Below are 16,826 nucleotides of genomic sequence, written 5' to 3' on the forward strand. Positions count from 1 at the left end.
ACTACGAGACAAGGATATGTGTGAAAATGATTTGTTAAGAAGCATTCTTGGGAAAAACTGGTGAGAGAGATTGGTGGTAGGATCAGAAAACAAAGGAGGTGGTAGTAAGTTGAATAGTGACCCCCAAAGACATGGTCTTATCCCAATCCTAATCCTACATTGTAAATGTCACCTTATTTGGAAAAAGGGCTATAACAGGTGTAATTAAGGATTCTAAGATGAGATCATCCTGGATTATCCAGTTGGGTCCTAAATCCAGTGACAGTATCTTTATAAGAAACACAGAGGAGACATACACAGAGAAAGAGGAGAAGACCATGTGAAGATGGAGATAGAAATTAGAGTGAGGCAGCCACAAAAATATAATTTCCAGAATAATTAAAGAGCTAACTATAAACAACAAACTGAAGCATGGGAGGAAAACCTAAGTGTGGTGAAGATGGTCTTTCTAAGTAAGATACAAACCCACAGGCAATAAAGGAACAGACTGACACATTACATAAAAATTAAAAATATAGGTATGACAAAAGACAATGTAAACAACTAGACAGGAATTGGGCAAAAATAATTGTCACATATGAAATAGGAAAATATAAGATATTCAGAATGCATAAAGAGCTTCCATACATCCATTAGAAAGTGAAAAATAACTAATAGAAAACTGGGCAAAGAATATGAATTGATGATTCACGAACGGACTACAAATGCCAATAAACATATAAGAATAACCATGAATAACCAGCAGCATGGAAAGTAAAATTCAGTGAAGAGACATTTTATCTCCATTAAATTAAATTGGCCAGAAATTTCAAAAGATTGATAATATCCATCATGAGATAGAGTGTGGATACACTTTCAAACGTTTAAAATTGGTTGAGCCATTCTGGAGAGCAGTATGGCAGTATTTATCAACATTAACACGCATATTGAGTAAAATTCGACTTTGAGGAAACTTGTCAGATATACCCCAACACGCACAGAAAGACAATAGGGCACATCGATGTTTACTGTAACATTGTTTGTAATAGGTGAAAAAGTAGAAAAAACCTAAGTGTTCATCAATAGGAAAATGTTTAAATAAAATGGAAAGAGAAATATACATAACAAATTATTCCAATAAATAGGCTTCTTCGTTTATTAAAAACACAAGATTTATAGCCAGAAAAAGAATGGAAGAAAAGCAAATTGTAGAACAATATTGTCCCTATGCTCCTGGTTATATTTAAGAAATCCAACTGAAGTGTGTGTGCACACCACGTTGGGATACATAGGCTCTTGAAGGTGCCACACCAAGCTCCTATATGGCTTAATACCTGCAAAGCCTTAGGCTAGGCTTTATACACGATAAGTGCTATATAAGAGTTGTCTTTTTTTTTTTTTTACGATAATGCATTCCTGCATTCCTTATGTAATTTAAAAGTAAAGAATATGTTTGCGATTGCATTAATAACTCCCTGCACCCAACTGCCTGCCAAGCGCGAGGGCCATTTATTAAAATCTCTCCATCCTGAGAGCCCAGCACGGGGTCTGGCACATAATGGCCGCGTTGTGAACACCTGCTGTCGGGACCAGCCTGCCGCTTCCCACTCCTCCCCGCACCCAAGCAGACCCCAACTTGACCTTTCACCCCTAAACCTTCCTCAGCCAGCGCAGCCACCGGCCGCCCAGTACGCAGGCGCAAGAAGGCGGTGCCCAACACACGGCAGCCCCGCCTTCCGGGCGTGTAGACGTCACTGGGCCGCGCCGCGCAATATCTGACGTGCCTGTGGCCCGCTTTCCGGAAGGAAACCCTGGCGGCTAACTATGGCGACGGTCGCGGAGCAGTGGGTGCTGGTGGAGATGGTACAGGCGCTCTACGAGGTGAGCTTGGCGGCCCCAGGGGTCCACGACCACACCCAGCCCTGGGGAAGTGGGACGTTTTGTGTGGATTTTTGGTCTGAGGCCTGGGCGGGGCTGGCCCGGTTACGACCGGACCCCCGGCGTCCCTCGCTGGAAAGGCTCATAGGCGCACACATTTCCCAGTGGCAGAATGTTAGGGAGGCACGGGCGGGAGTCGGAGCCGGAGGACTCGTATTGCGCTGCTGCGAGCGCGGAGCCCTTTCCAGGTGCTGCTCGGATACAGGAGAGAGGCTAGTCAAAAACAAGAGTTGGGACTGATGGTAAAACGGAGTGATGAAAGTAGAGTGCATAATCAGTCTGGAGAGGTCCTAGGGAAGACAGGTTCTCGGAACTGTGGAGCAGGGAATAGGGGAAAGAATTGTAATAAGGTGGACTTTGTTTTTGTTGGGACGTGGGGTTAGAAAGGAAGCCGAATGATTTCGTTAGGTATGTGAAATAGTTTGTCATTCTTCCGCCTACTTCCCATTTTCTGTCTTGTAAAGATACAACTATTTTAGTAAAATTTTAAATAAAGACCAGTTAGGAGCTTTTTTGAAAGGCCAGCTATTTCAGGTAGGTAAAATAATACGAAATTTAAATGTCAGTCTTGGAGAATGTTCATTCTTTAGACATTTAGTGAGTTTCCATACACTGTGCAATGGAACTTTCTGCGTGTTCTCTGAGCTGTTCAGTACAGTAGCCCACTAACCACATGTGGCTCTTAAGCACTTGAAACGTGGCTAGTGCAACTGAGGGGCTATATTTTTCGTTTAATTTAATTTAGATGTGTATTTAAGTAGTTGAATGGTGCTAGTGACCATAGTATGGGACAGCAGAGATCTAGATGCTAGGAATGGTGCAAATGAGGGAACAGGTAAAAGCTCCTGTGCTTACAGAGCTTACATTCACTTAAAGTGAATCTGTTTTCTTTTCATAATTTTCTTAAAACTTAATATAGCACTTACTGGTAAGGGTGATGATGCAAGATGTATTATTGCAAAACCCATCAGGACTTTTTGAAAAAAAAAACAGTTAAGAGAGCAAATAGAGCTTAGGTGATGTCCAGCCTTAGGTAGATTATAGTGACTAAGAAGAACCACTAAAATTTAAGATATCTTTTTTTCTTTTTTAGAAATGAATAATTTCTACTATATATTGTTGCTGCCTTTTTGAAGACTGCCCTGTAACTATGTAACTTCTCATACCTTGGTATTGACCTTGAGTGAGATTTGAGAGAAGGTTTCCTTGATGTAACATTTCCTAGGGAAGAAAAGAAGCCACATTTGTGATTTTTATTAATTCAGTAAACATTTCACCTTTTTTTAGGATTTCTTTGTGGAGTGGAATGTTTAGTAACTTGGACTTATGTTTGTCAACTATAATCCAATTATTGATAAAACCAAAAGGATTTTTTTAGTAGAGTCTTCATTCTTAAATGAATTATAGTCAGGAGGGATCAGCAAATTTTAAAAATAGTCTTAGGTTTCTGGTTTTGCTTCTAATTTCTGTGCACAGTGTGTGCATAATTTGAGGAGTCTTGCTGTGTACCCATACATATGTAACATGTATGTAGTTTTAAAGTTATTTGTCCAATGACCTGAAAGTTTATTATGAAATAGTCAGCAGTTTCCCTGGTCCCCCCTTCTGAACTTTTTTAACTATTGTGAATCATCATTGCTTTCTTTTTGTCTAATGTTTGAAAATAATGTGTATTTACGTTTCTAAATACCTCTTTTTTTTAACATCTTTATTGGAGTATAATTGCTTTACAATGGTGTGTTAGTTTCTGCTTTATAACAAAGTGAATCAGCTGTACATGTACATATATCCCCATATCTCTTCCCTTTTGCATAAATACCTCTTTTAAATGACTTTCCGATGACAACCTATTATAATGTAGCACCCCATAACTGACCTATGGAGGTTTAGTTGATATCTGGAATCTTTTATATGCACTTACTGTATCTAGTTGTGTAAGACATGAAAATCAGCCTGGCTTTTATCCTGGAAATGTACAGTTGAAAAGAAGACCTGATGTGGATAATTTCATTAAGGTACCTTTATGGATGTTGACATGGAAAACACTACATACTTTTGGGGAACTGTGGTAGAAAAGAGACCTGCTATTTCTTTAAGTACTTATAAAGTCTTTTTTTCTCTTCCACGTTCCAAGGAGAATTTAAAGAGGCCTATTGGGGATACAGGAAATATAATAAGTTGTGCAAAAGTCTTTGAGAATTACGGAAACTGGTGTCCAAATAATTCTCAATCTATCCATGGTATGTGGGGGTTGTAGAAGGCTTGTGAAGCTGCGAAATGTTTGTTACAGTCACTTCCCACCAGTAAAAATATAAATTACCTGAAGGATCTGATAGTTGATATTGTTTGACTATTGGAATTCTGTGTCAGATTTAATTTTAAAAATTAATTTTTATTCCTAAAGATGTTTTTATTCCTAACGCTGCAGTTTTAGAGATTTTTCATGTAGGAGAAATTGCCTTCTGTTAGAAATGGGAAAAGGAATGAGTAGAAATGAAGTGAGCTTTGAAATTAAATTTTAAGAAGTAATAAATAGGTTAAAGGTCATGGGAGCAGTATATGCAGGTGAATTACATTTTATGTGCAGGTTTTGGAAATGTTTATTTCACTTCTTTTGCTTTTGTTTTTGACTCACTCCTAGGCTCCTGCTTATCATCTTATTTTGGAAGGAATTTTAATACTCTGGATAATCAGACTTCTTTTTTCTAAAACTTACAAGTTACAAGAACGATCTGATCTTACAATCAAGGTAAGAAGTTAAATCTCTGTTTTATTATTCGGTGTATGATTATAGTTGCTACATCTTTCAAAACAGGACTTGTGGTGGCTCAACTATAAATGTTAAAATATTTTCTGGAATGTAAGGAGATCAGGGTAAGTAAAATATGGGGAAGCCAGGGATAAAGTGAATACACAAAGGAGTACCATGTTACAGACCTTTATACTTTTCTAGGAGTGAACAGCAGTCTGGGAACGTACTAGATGCTGGACGGGAAGCATGGATGCATGCTGGATTTCAAATGTCCGTATACAAGAAAGACTACATGAGTTGCTCGGGAAAAGCACCACCATTTCTGAAGGCTGAATGAAAGTTTCCCCTGTGGTCTTTATAAAGGAAATTCAGAGTTAGAAAGAATCCTCCCCATCCCACTGCTCTCCACCTTCCCACCCCAAATCAAATTTTGATGTGTTCTGTATGGTAAGGGACCCAGCTCAAGCCCAAGCTAGGCAAACCTTAGGAAGCAGAAGTGTCGAGAGGACTTGCAGTCCTGCCCACTTCGAGTCTGTTAGTATGAGGGACCAAGGAGTTTGTGGAATCCCCTACCTTCTCACGCAGGTAGGAACACTTAGTAACTGTGCCCCAGGTGTGAGAGGAAGAGCAGTTTTGACTGCAGTGTGGTTTCTGTAACTTGGATTGTTTCCTTATCCAGCCTCTGTAGCAATGTGCCAGAATACTACTTAGGGATACAGAGACGGTGAGAGATGTTTTCCCACAAAAATGCCTGAAACTTTGGTTCACAAGGCAGCATTGAGTGTGGCACAGCGATGGAGCACTGCTCTTTTCTGGAGCATTCACAGAAGGAAGTACAAGTGGAATGGAATTACAGCAATGTGGCGATTGTTCCCCTGGTTTCACTGGCTGCCCCTGCTTTCCTGATCATTAATATTTGTCATGAGATGGTCAGGCAGTATCCCCCCTAGGGGATAGGGGATATGCAGCAAATGGTTCTTAGGGCAAATAAGTTTTGGAAACCTGGGTAAAGAAGACTAAAGAGGTGTCTCATTGCATGATTTCTTGTAACCTTTAATATGCCAGTGGAAATTTGAACCGCTGTTTGGAGAACTGCCCTAAACTTGACCATAGATCCCCACCCCCACCTTTTTTTTTATGAATACCTTGTGGGATTAGTGTGCCATAGAACACTCTTTTGATAGCATTGCAGTAAGATTGGGCGGTCTGGGCCAGAAATCCTGGCCAGAAATCTACTTTTTCCCCTTGGTATTTAGGAACTCCACGTGAATGATTATGAGGCTGTGGAATAGATTTATAGCCCAACTTTTTAAGGGGTTGATCATTCCTAATATTCTTAGTTTAAGTTTAGACAAGTCAATCCACACAAATATGCATTTTAAAAGAAGGATACTGAAACATAATTTTAGGGTAACCGTCTAAAAGCAGAACTTACCTAGAGCAAGATTCAGTAATCGCTGACATCTTACCCTAAAAGCTGTGGAAGAAAAAAAAACTATATGAGTGTTTCTAAAGCTTAACTTATGGCAGCAAAGAAGAAATGCCCTTCTCAGTTTTATAGGTCTGCAGAGTCTCTTTTTTTATTATTAATTAATTAATTAATTAATTTTTGGCTGCATTGGGTCTTCGTTGCTGCGCATGGGCTTGCTCTAGTTGCAGCGAGTGGGGGCTCCTCTTCGTCGAAGTGCGCAGGCTTCTCGTTATGGTGGCTTCCATTGTTGCGGAGCACGGGCTCTAGGTGTGCGGGCTTCAGTAGCTGTGGCTCGCGCGCTGTAGAGTACAGCCTCAGTAGTTGTGGTGCACGGGCTTAGTTCTTCCGCAGCATGTGGAATCTTCCCAGACCAGGGCTTGAACCCATATCCCCTGCATTGGCAAGCAGATTCTTTTTTTTTTTGGCGGTACGTGGGCCTCTCACTGTTGTGGCCTCTCCCGTTGCGGAGCACAGGCTCCAGACGCGCAGGCCCAGCGGCCATGGCTCACGGGCCCAGCCGCTCCGCGGCATGTGGGATCCTCCCGGACTGGGGCACGAACCTGTGTCCCCTGCATCGGCAGGCGGACTCTCAACCACTGCGCCACCAGGGAAGCCCCAGGCAAGTGGATTCTTAACCACTGCACCACCAAGGAAGTTCCCTGCAGAGACTCTTGACTACCAGGCAATCTTGAGTTGATTCTCAAATCTGTCTCTGTGGTAGCAAGTGGACAGTGTGCGTGATTCATACTTCAGGCTTGTTCAGGCTGCTGTTCAGTCATTGGCAGAAATAGATGAAGAATTTATTGGCTGATTTATTCAGCCAGCATTTTTCAGTGCCTGAGCATCAGGTGAATATGCTCCTAGCCATGCCCTATAATTGCCTATTAGGAAAAAATGCACAGAAGCATTTAACAGGAGTGTGAAAATAGAAGTATTGAGAGTGGGCCTATGTAAGGCAAAAATTGCTGTGGCTGTCATGTTCATCAGGTGCCTCATCTCATCCTGTACATCCAGACTACATTTTCAAAATTACATTGTTTTCTAGTTCAAGAAAGGATAAGAAACTCAAAATAGTCAAAATACTTGGAATGCGTGAAATAACAGCTAAAAGGAATAAAGTGATTTTTTATGAGAAATTTCCAAACAATTAAATCCTATTACAATAATTATTATGAGAGTCTTTTGGTATATTTCAGTTACTTCTGAATCCTTGCCAATGGCCTGTAGAAGCAGTGCTTTGTAGTCTAGTTGATCCCTTCCTGTGACAGCCATGCCTGTAAGAACTTAAGGCATGGCTGTCTGTCATATCTTGCAGTAGAGGCTGAGCTCCCTTACCTGCAGTCATGCCTCTCACCTTTGTGTTATAGACTTTTTGTTTTATCATCAGTAGCAGTTATACTTCCTGCTTCCCACAGTGAAAAATCCTGAACATAGAAATAAAATTTTTAAGAAATTTCCAGTCAGCCACAAAGCTTCATGGAAAAAGAGCCTTTAGCCTGAGATAAGGAAAGAGGTGAGGGGTTAAGTGCACAAAACTCAATAGTGATTCTGTGTCATTTCCAGGCACAGCAGCTGCTGTGTCTAGCAGTGTGTTCATTATGATGGTTCCATTACAACAAACAGCCTAGATTCCGCTAGAGTTGCTGTCCAGTAAGTAGCACTGTGCTGTATTTTAACTGCTTTTCTCCTGTAGGAAAAGGAAGAATTGATTGAAGAGTGGCAACCAGAACCCCTTGTTCCTCCTGTCTCAAAAGACCATCCTGCTCTCAACTACAACATCGTTTCAGGGTAAATTGGTTTTGCTAGTCAAGGGCTTATATTTGGTTTCCTGTAGGTAAACTCAACAAAGTATACAGTGGTTTATATAGTATTCCTTTTTTTTTTTTTTTTTTTTTTTTTTTTGCGGTACGCGGGCCTCTCACTGCTGTGGCCTCTCCCATTGCGGAGCACAGGCTCCGGACGTGCAGGCCCAGCGGCCATGGCTCACGGGACCAGCCGTTCCGCGGCATGTGGGATCTTCCCGGACCGGGGCACGAACCCGTGTCCCCTGCATCAGCAAGCGGACTCTCAACGACTGCGCCACCAGGGAAGCGCTATAGTATTCCTTTTTTAACTGAAATAAGATTTTTAGAAATTTCTGGAGATCAGAAACTGCTTTTTAATAGTCTCCAATTTGGGTTTCCAAGTTTGTCCCTTTTAAAAAATATATATATATATTTTTTAAAGTAATACACACACATAATATTTAAAATGAAAAACAGCATTCCTACTTTTTCCCACCTGGATTGTTTCTGATTTTAGATCTGTTGAAGGTTACCTTCATAACTATATATTAGCAGTATGCTTACATTACTATTTCTTGATTGATTAATGATAGGCAATGCCTGTTGACTTTCACAATATGAATTATGAAACTTCAGCTCACTTATGCTACCTACCTCCTGGCTTCCAATGTTTTATTTATTTTTATTTTTATATCTTAAATTTAAGTATACAGAAAATATCAGTCACATATGTATCTACCACCCAGAAGTAATAGGTATTAACATTTTGCTACCTTTAGTTTAAATCTATTTTTTAAAAGAAATAAAGCATTAGAAATGCAGTTGACCCTTGAACAGTATGGGGGTTAGGGGCCCTGACCCTCTGGGCAGTCAAAAACCTGCATATAAATTAGAGTCAGCCCTCCAGATACCCAGTTCCACCAGATATGTAGTTCTACATCCATGGATTCAACCAACCATGGATCATGTAGTACAGTAGTATCTACTGTTGAAAAAAAATCTGTGTATAAGTGGACCTGCACAGTTCAAACCCATGTTGTTCAGGGGTCAGGTGTATCACTAAAGAAATCCCTTCCCATCTATCACTTACTCTTGCCTCCCAGGCAGGATAACCACCATCTTGAAGTTGGTAGATGTTTTTCCTTTGCTTATATTTATACTTTTGCCACAGCATGCCTGTTGCCATGAAAGTGTTTAGTATTCTATTTAAAAATATGATGTAGGATATTCTTCTGAGTATGTCCTTCTACTTCTGGTCTGATCTGAGAGAGGCTTGTATTCTTCACTTTCGCGAATTTCTTTGCTCTCATGAAAGTTTTACTTGTCCTGAAATCAGACTTACCAATCATTAATGTTATGGTTATAAAATCCTTCCTACCACAAAGGTCTAATTTGCCTGTTTTCCATGTGACAGTCAGTTGTCCCCACATTATTAGTTGAATAGTCCATTTTTTACCTACTGATTGGAAATTTCCCTTCTTTCATATGTCAAGTTCCCTTATAAAGGATTTGTTTCTGGCTTTATTTCTATTCTTTTGGTATATTTATCTCTCCCTGTGCCAGAACCTCACTTATACCACAGCTTAATAATAGGCCTTGACTAGAGTGAGTCCTTCACCTCCTTGTTCTTCACAATTGTCTAGGCTATCCTTGACTCTTCACTATGAGTTTAGGTTTAGCTGATCAGATTTGACCCGAAAATGGGTTTGGGTTTGTGACTAGTAATGCATTGAATTTATGGATTAATTTGGAGAGAATTGGTATATTGCTAATACTGAATCTCTTCACCACGTACCTTGTGTGTCACTTGTATACTTAGGTCTTCTATGTCTCTGAGAGAAGGTACATAATGTTCTTCATAGAGATTTTGCTTAACTATTTTTTTCCTACTTTTTATTTGGAAATAATAGTAGATTCACATGCGGTTGTAAGAAATAATACAGAGAGATTTCATACACCCTTCATCAGTTTCCCCCAATGGTAACATCTTGCTTAACTATAGTACAGTATCACAACTAGGAAATTAACATTGCATATCTTTTCTTCGTCTCTGGGTTCCAGAGAGTTTTCACTTTTGTCATGAAGCATCATTTTCTTCTTGTTTCTGTGTTATTGCACTTGCTAGGATACCTACCATGCAGTGTTGAATAGGAGTGGTAACAAGGGCCTCTGTATCCTGTTCCTGATGGCTTTTAAGGGATAACCTGTATGGTGTTACAGGCCTTCCTTTCTCTTCCTAGTTTGCTAAGGGAACTTTTTGTTAGTTTTAAAGTCAGTGTTAAATTTTATTAAATATTTTTTAATCCATTGAGATGGTTGTGACTTTTCTCCTCTAATCCATTACTATATTAAATTATACTGATTGATTTTTTTACATTAATTAAGCATATACATAAATTTTTATGAGAAAAATTGCAAGCAACCGTGCCACTCATCCTCACCCCAGATTCCAGCTCTGTAGACTTGCAGAAAGATGGGAGATTTACTCTCTGGAAAGGCTAAATATAAATTGAAAGTCCTAAGAATGTGTGAGGAGGCAAGTGCCATTCTAAAAACAGAAAGCAAGTATATAATGAATAGTGGGATGCTAAGCCCGTTTCCTCCAACTCAGCTTTCAGAAAGTTGGAAATTAGATTTATATCCTCATATACACCTCACTGGAGGATTCCTCTCTGGTGAAACTCAAAGTCAAGAGAGTAAAAACAGAAAATTTTGAGTTGCGGTCTCCACAGATGAATAAACAAGTCTGTGTCTCATTATCATAGAGCGAAGCCCACCATCAGTCAAGAAGCCAGGCCCATTTACACAGTGCTTGCAATTAGCATTTCAGTGTCTTATTCTTAAAAATGGGTGGACAACCTTAAATTATGGTCCATTGATTTTCAACAGAATGCCAAGACAATTCAGTAGAGAAGGAATACTCTTTTTTAACAGATTGTGATGGGACAATGGGATATACACATGTAAAAGAATGATGATGGACCCTGACCTCACACCATGTGTAAGAATTAGCTCAAAATTAATCATGGGTTTAAATTTAAGAGCAAAAACTATAAGTTCTTAGTTTAGAAGAAAGAAAACAAAAGAGTAAATCTTCATAATCTTGGATTGGCCAGAGATTTTTAGATATGACACAAAAGCACAAGCAGCAAAAGAAAGAATAGACAAACTGGACTTCATTCAAATTAAAAATATTTGTGCTTCAAAGCCCACTACTAGAGAAATGATACAAAACCCCACAAAATGGAAGAAAATATTTTCAAGTCATATATTTGTTAAGGGGCTAGTATCCAAAATATTAAATATATAAAAAGAACTCTTACAGCTCAGGGATAAACCCTATTTAAGCATGACTGTTTGGTTAATTTTTATTAATTGTTGGATTCTTTTTTTTTTTTTTTTTTGCTAATATTTGGTATTTTTAGCATCAGTATTGAAAAATGAGTTTAGTCTTTTTCTTTTCCCTTACTGTGCTGGCCCAGCTTTGGTATCAGAGGTATATTAGTCTTATAGTTTTCCTGGCAACACTATTTGTTGTTTGTTCTGTTGAGCATAGATTTTTAATCATGAATTTAATGTCTTCAGTGAGTTTTTAAAGCTGTTCATATTTCCTTTTTGAGTAAGTTTTGGTTACTGCCATTTAGTAATTGTTCATTTCTTCTTTTGTTTTCAAATGCATTGGCATGAAGTAGCTCATAGGATTCTCCTGGGAAGTTATATGTAAAATATATACATATAACTTTGTATATAGATGTATATAACAACACATCTATAGGGTTTGTGTATCCATTGCAGGCATTTGTGTCTCCTCCTTTCTCACTCAAATTTGCCAAAGGTTTATTCTCTGGTTTAGTTGAGCCTCTGTTTTATTTTCTTCACTTTGGGCCTCTCCTGCAAAGGCACTGACTCTCCCTTCAGCACCGCTCTCATCAGCACCCATGTAAGGCAGCGTTCTCATTTGCTTTATTATTTCCTTCATCCCCAGTGTTCTCCCCAGTAAGGTATCCCACTGTAATACATGTATTTTGCTTTCTTTTATTATTTTATGTTATTAAAATCATATATGTTATTATTTTTATTATGTATGTATGCTTGAAACCATGTAATCTTAATGTTTTATGAAAGTATGTTTTTAATTTTGTGCTCTAGACTTCATTCTGGTTTTTTTCTTACAAGTTTTTAACTCAGCACTTATTTTTCAACAAATATTTGAGTGCCTACCATGTTTAAGGAATGTGCTGATGAGCATGTCCGATAAATCAAAATCTTAGTTCTCTTGGGGCAGGCTGACCAAGAGTGAAATAAATACAGTGTTAGCTGGTGCTGAGCGGTATGAAGAAATATCAAGCAGGGCAGAGAGGTGGAATTGCTAGATGGACTTCCTGTTCATTTCTTCCAACTGCTACATATTATTCTGTTGTGTATGGCCACCATGTTTTACTTAGTGATGGGTAAATTTAGTGATTTTCCTCGTGATGGATACCTAAGCTACCCCCACTCCCCACTGCCACAAAAAAACCTGGTGATTAAACCTGATTAATGTCCTCTTGTGGACCTGTCTGAGTCTCTCTAGGGGTGTGGGACCAGGAATTGGGTACTACTCTATATGCCTGTCTCATTTCCCTGTGGGACTTTCCTACATTGTGATTCTCCTGAGTTAGTATATGGGTGTTCATTTTCCCACAGCTGTGTTTGGTAACATTGTTTTATTTTTCATTTCTCTGATTATTTGAGCCTTTAAGTATCATTTGATCTACTTATTATTACCTACTGGTTTTTTTCCCTCTTGTGAATGCCTCTTCATATCTTTTAGTTCTTCTTCTATTTGATTCCCAGTCTATCTTTCGATTATCAAGAGTCCCCAATATTGTGTAGATTTTAATCCTCAGTCAGTTTTTGAGTAGTAATCTATTACAATGAGTCTAAGAAACTTTTTTTTCCCGATTTTAAGATCTCTGAAACAGGTATGAATCTTACAGCTGCAGAGTAAGATTACAGAGTCATTGTCAGCTGGGGGCAGGTGAGGGTATCATTTCTTGCACACTGATGAACTTGGTCATGGCTATGCTTACTGCCAGCACCTCAGTTGAGTTTTGTGTACTGCTGGTAAGTAAATCAGCTGATGGAAGGAGAAATGGCCAGATCCCTCCAGACAGTTGAACAGAGGCTGCTGGGACTAAGGCTTTGAACATTCCTTTGTCAAATTCCTACTGCCTTTGGGTAATAACAGTTTACTTTCTAGAAACGTGATTCAACTGCATAAAGATGAAACTAAGAGTTTAGTCCAGTAGGAAAGTTCCAGCATCAAACTTAGGGAATAGGTGATACTGACTTGTCAGGTAATCCCAGAGATGATAGCAGAGCATCCTCCTAAGCAACGCCAGGATCCTCCTGTCAGCAGGGAGTAGAATATGTTAGCAGGGAGTATGAATACCCATGATATCCATTACATAGCAGAGAGCACACAGAACTGCTGACTAGAATTTATGAATGTCTTGCCTGATTGATCTTGCTTATATTTTTCTTTTCATAGGTACAAAAGTAGAATGACAAAAATCTGTGTCAAGATAGCCCTTTCATTAAATATGAACTAAAATATAAACGATAAGAAAACATCATTGCATTTTATTTTATTTTTTTTCATTTGCGGGTGCGTTGCGTCTTCATAGCTGCGTGCATGCTCTTCTCTAGTTGCGGCGAGTGGGGGCTACTCTTTGTAGCAGTGTGCGGGCTTCTCATTGCAGTGGCTTCTCTTATTGTGGAGCATGGGCTCTAGGCACGCAGGCTTCAGTAGTTACGCCACACGGGCTCAGTAGTTGTGGCTCATGGGCTCTAGAGCGCAGGCTCAGTAATTGTGGCATACGGGCTTAGCTGCTCTGCGGCATGTGGGATCCTCCTGGACCAGGGCTTGAACCCATGTCCCCTGCATTGGTAGGCAGATTCTTAACCACTGCACCACCAGGGAAGTCCCTGCATCATTGCATTTTACTTGGCTGTGTCTTTCTTCCTTAGTGATAGATAAAATACAGCCGATGCCATCTTAGATTCATGAAATCCAGTATATCTCTTTATCACTCATCTGTTAATTTTGTCTTTGGTATCTTCATTGAACCAGAATTCTAAATTGGGACTTGGTCATATTAATCCATTTTAGCCTCATGGTTTGTGTGTTTTCATACTTGTTTCAGAAATCATTTCCTATTCCAAGGTCACAAAGACCTTCTAAATTTTCTTCTGTTCCAAAATACGTTTTAGGTTTTTTTTAATATGCCTGGAATTCATCTTTGAATATGGTTATTCAACTTTAGTTTTCTCCATAGAGAAAGAAATATGTGTAACTTAGTAGTTAGTGAGGGCAGCTGCTATCATTTGCCATATATTTATATATAGGCATACCTCATTTTATTGCACTTCACTTTATTGCACTCCCATAGATACTGCACTTTTTACAAATTAAAGGTTTCTGGCAACCCTGTGTTGTCAGAAGATGGTTATCATGTGTTAGCAATAAAGTATCTTTTAAAAATTAGAAAAAAGGGGGACCTTCAAGATGGTGGAGGAGTAAGATGTGGAGATCACTTTCCTCCCCACAAATACATCAGAAATACATGTACATGTGAAACATCCCCTACAGAACACCTACTGAACGCTGGCAGAAAACCTCAGACCTCCCAAAAGGCAAGACACTCCCCACATACCTGGGTAGGGCAAAAGAAAAAAGAAAAAACAGAGACAAAAGAATAGGGACAGGACCTGCATCTCTGGAAGGGAGCTGTGAAGGAGGAAAAGTTTCCACACACTAGGAAGACCCTTCACTGACGGAGACAGTGGGTGGCGGGGAGGAAGCTTCGGAGCCACGGAGGAGAGCGCAGCAACAGGGGTGCGGAGGGCAAAGCAGAGAGATTCCCACACAGAGGATCAGTGCCGACCAGCACTCAGCAGCATGAGAGGCTTGTCCACTCACCCGCCAGGGCGGGTGGGGGCTGGGAGTTGAGGCTCTGGCTTAGGAGGTCAGATCCCAGGGAGAGGACTGGGGTTGGCAGCGTGAACACAGCCTGAAGGGGGCTAGTGCACCACAGTTGGGAGGGAGTCCAGGAAAAAGTCTGGAACTGCCTAAGAGGCAAGAGACCATTGTTTTGGGGAACGTGAGGAGAGGGGATTCAGAGCACCACCTAAACAAGCTCCAGAGACAGGCACGAGCTGCGGCTGTCAGCGCGGACATCAGAGACGGGCATGAGATGCTAAGGCTGCTGCTGCAGCCACCAAGAAGCCTGTGTGCAACCACAGGTCACTATCCACACCTCCCCTCCCAGGAGCCTGTGCAGCCCGCCACTGCCAGGGCCCTGTGATCCAGGGACAACTACCCCGGGAGAACACACAACGCGCCTCAGGCTCTTGCAACATCATGCCGGCCTCTGCCACCTCAGGCTTGCCCCGCATTCCGTACCCCTCCGTCTCCCCGGCCTGAGTGAGCCAGAGCCCCCTAATCAGCTGCTACTTTACCCCGTCCTGTCTGAGCGAAGAACAGACACCCTTAGGTGACCTACATGCAGAGGTGGGGCCAAATCCAAAGCTGAACCCTGGGAGCTGTGCAAACAAAGAAGAGAAAAGGAAATCTCTCCCAGCAGCCTCAGGAGCAGCAGATTAAATCTCCACAATCAGCTTAATGTACCCTGCATCTCTGGAATACCGAATAATGAATCATCACAAAATTCAGGTGGTGAACTTTGTATAATTTTTTCTGTATAGCTTTGCTTTTACCATTTGTCCTAGGGTTCCATTTGTCCGTTTTTTCTTTTTTGTTTGTTTTCTTCTTATAGTTTTTAGTGCTTGTTATCATTGGTGGATTTCTTTTTTGGTTTGGTTGCTCTCTTTCTTTTTTTTTCTTTATTATTTTTAATTTTTTAATTAAATTTTTTTTTTTGTTTTTTAATAACTTTTTTTTCCCCTTTTTTCTCCCTTTTCTTCTGAGCCGTGTGGCTGACAGGGTCTTGGTGCTCCAGCCGGGTGTCGGGCCTCTGCCTCTGAGGTGGGAGAGCCGAGTTCAGGACTTTGGTCCACCAAAGACCTCCCGGCTCCACATAATATCAAACAGTGAACGCTCTCCCAGAGATCTCCATCTCAGTGCTAAGACCCAGCTCCACTCAATGACTAGCAAGCTACAGTGCTGGACACCCTATGCCAAACAACTAGCAAGACAGGAACACAACCCCACCCATTAGCAGAGAGGCTGTCTAAAATCATGATAAGGTCACAGACACCCCAAAACATACCACCGGACGTGATCCTGCCCACCAGAAAGACAGGATCCAGCCTCATCCACCAGAACACAGGCACTAGTCCCCTCCACCAGGAAACCTACACAACCCACTGAACCAACTTTAGCCCCTGGGGACAGACACCAAAAACAACGGGAACTACAAACCTGCAGTCTGCGAAAAGGAGACCCCAAATACAGTGAGTTAAACAAAATGAGAAGACAGAAACACAGCAGATGAAGGAGCAAGGTAAAAACCCACCAGAAGAACATAGGGGCAGGACAGGAATAAAGATGCAGATGTAGAGAATGGACTTGAGGACACGGGGAGGGGGAAGGGTAAGCTGGGACAAAGTGAGAGAGTGGCATGGACATATATACACTAGCAAATGTAAAACAGATAGCTAGCGGGAAGCAGCTGCATAGCACAGGGAGATCAGCTCGCTGCTTTGTGACCACCTAGAGGGTTGGGGTAGGGAGGGTGGGAGGGAGACACGAGGGAGGAGATACGGGGATATATGCATACGTATAGCTGATTCACTTTGTTATAAAGCAGAAACTAACACACCACTGTAAAGCAATTATACTCCAGTAAAAATGTTAGAAAATAAATAAATAAAATTTTAAAAATTAGAAAAAATATTT

The 16,826-nt window shown here is 40.6% G+C and overlaps 1 protein-coding gene across 1 annotated transcript in view; it reads left to right on the top strand.

The window, feature by feature from the left end:
• The first annotated feature begins 1,759 nt into the window (after positions 1-1,759).
• The window catches only part of SPTLC1 (serine palmitoyltransferase long chain base subunit 1), a 64,234-nt gene continuing 49,167 nt past the window's right edge, over positions 1,760-16,826 (top strand). The window contains exons 1-3 of the mRNA XM_060101263.1: positions 1,760-1,860; positions 4,559-4,666; positions 7,834-7,928. Of these exons, the coding sequence (XP_059957246.1) occupies positions 1,804-1,860; positions 4,559-4,666; positions 7,834-7,928 (260 nt within the window). The 5' untranslated portion in view covers positions 1,760-1,803. The remainder of the gene's footprint in view (positions 1,861-4,558; positions 4,667-7,833; positions 7,929-16,826) is intronic.

This window comes from Mesoplodon densirostris, chromosome 6 (assembly GCF_025265405.1).
Source record: "Mesoplodon densirostris isolate mMesDen1 chromosome 6, mMesDen1 primary haplotype, whole genome shotgun sequence".
In the NCBI taxonomy this organism is placed as follows: Eukaryota; Metazoa; Chordata; class Mammalia; order Artiodactyla; family Ziphiidae; genus Mesoplodon; species Mesoplodon densirostris.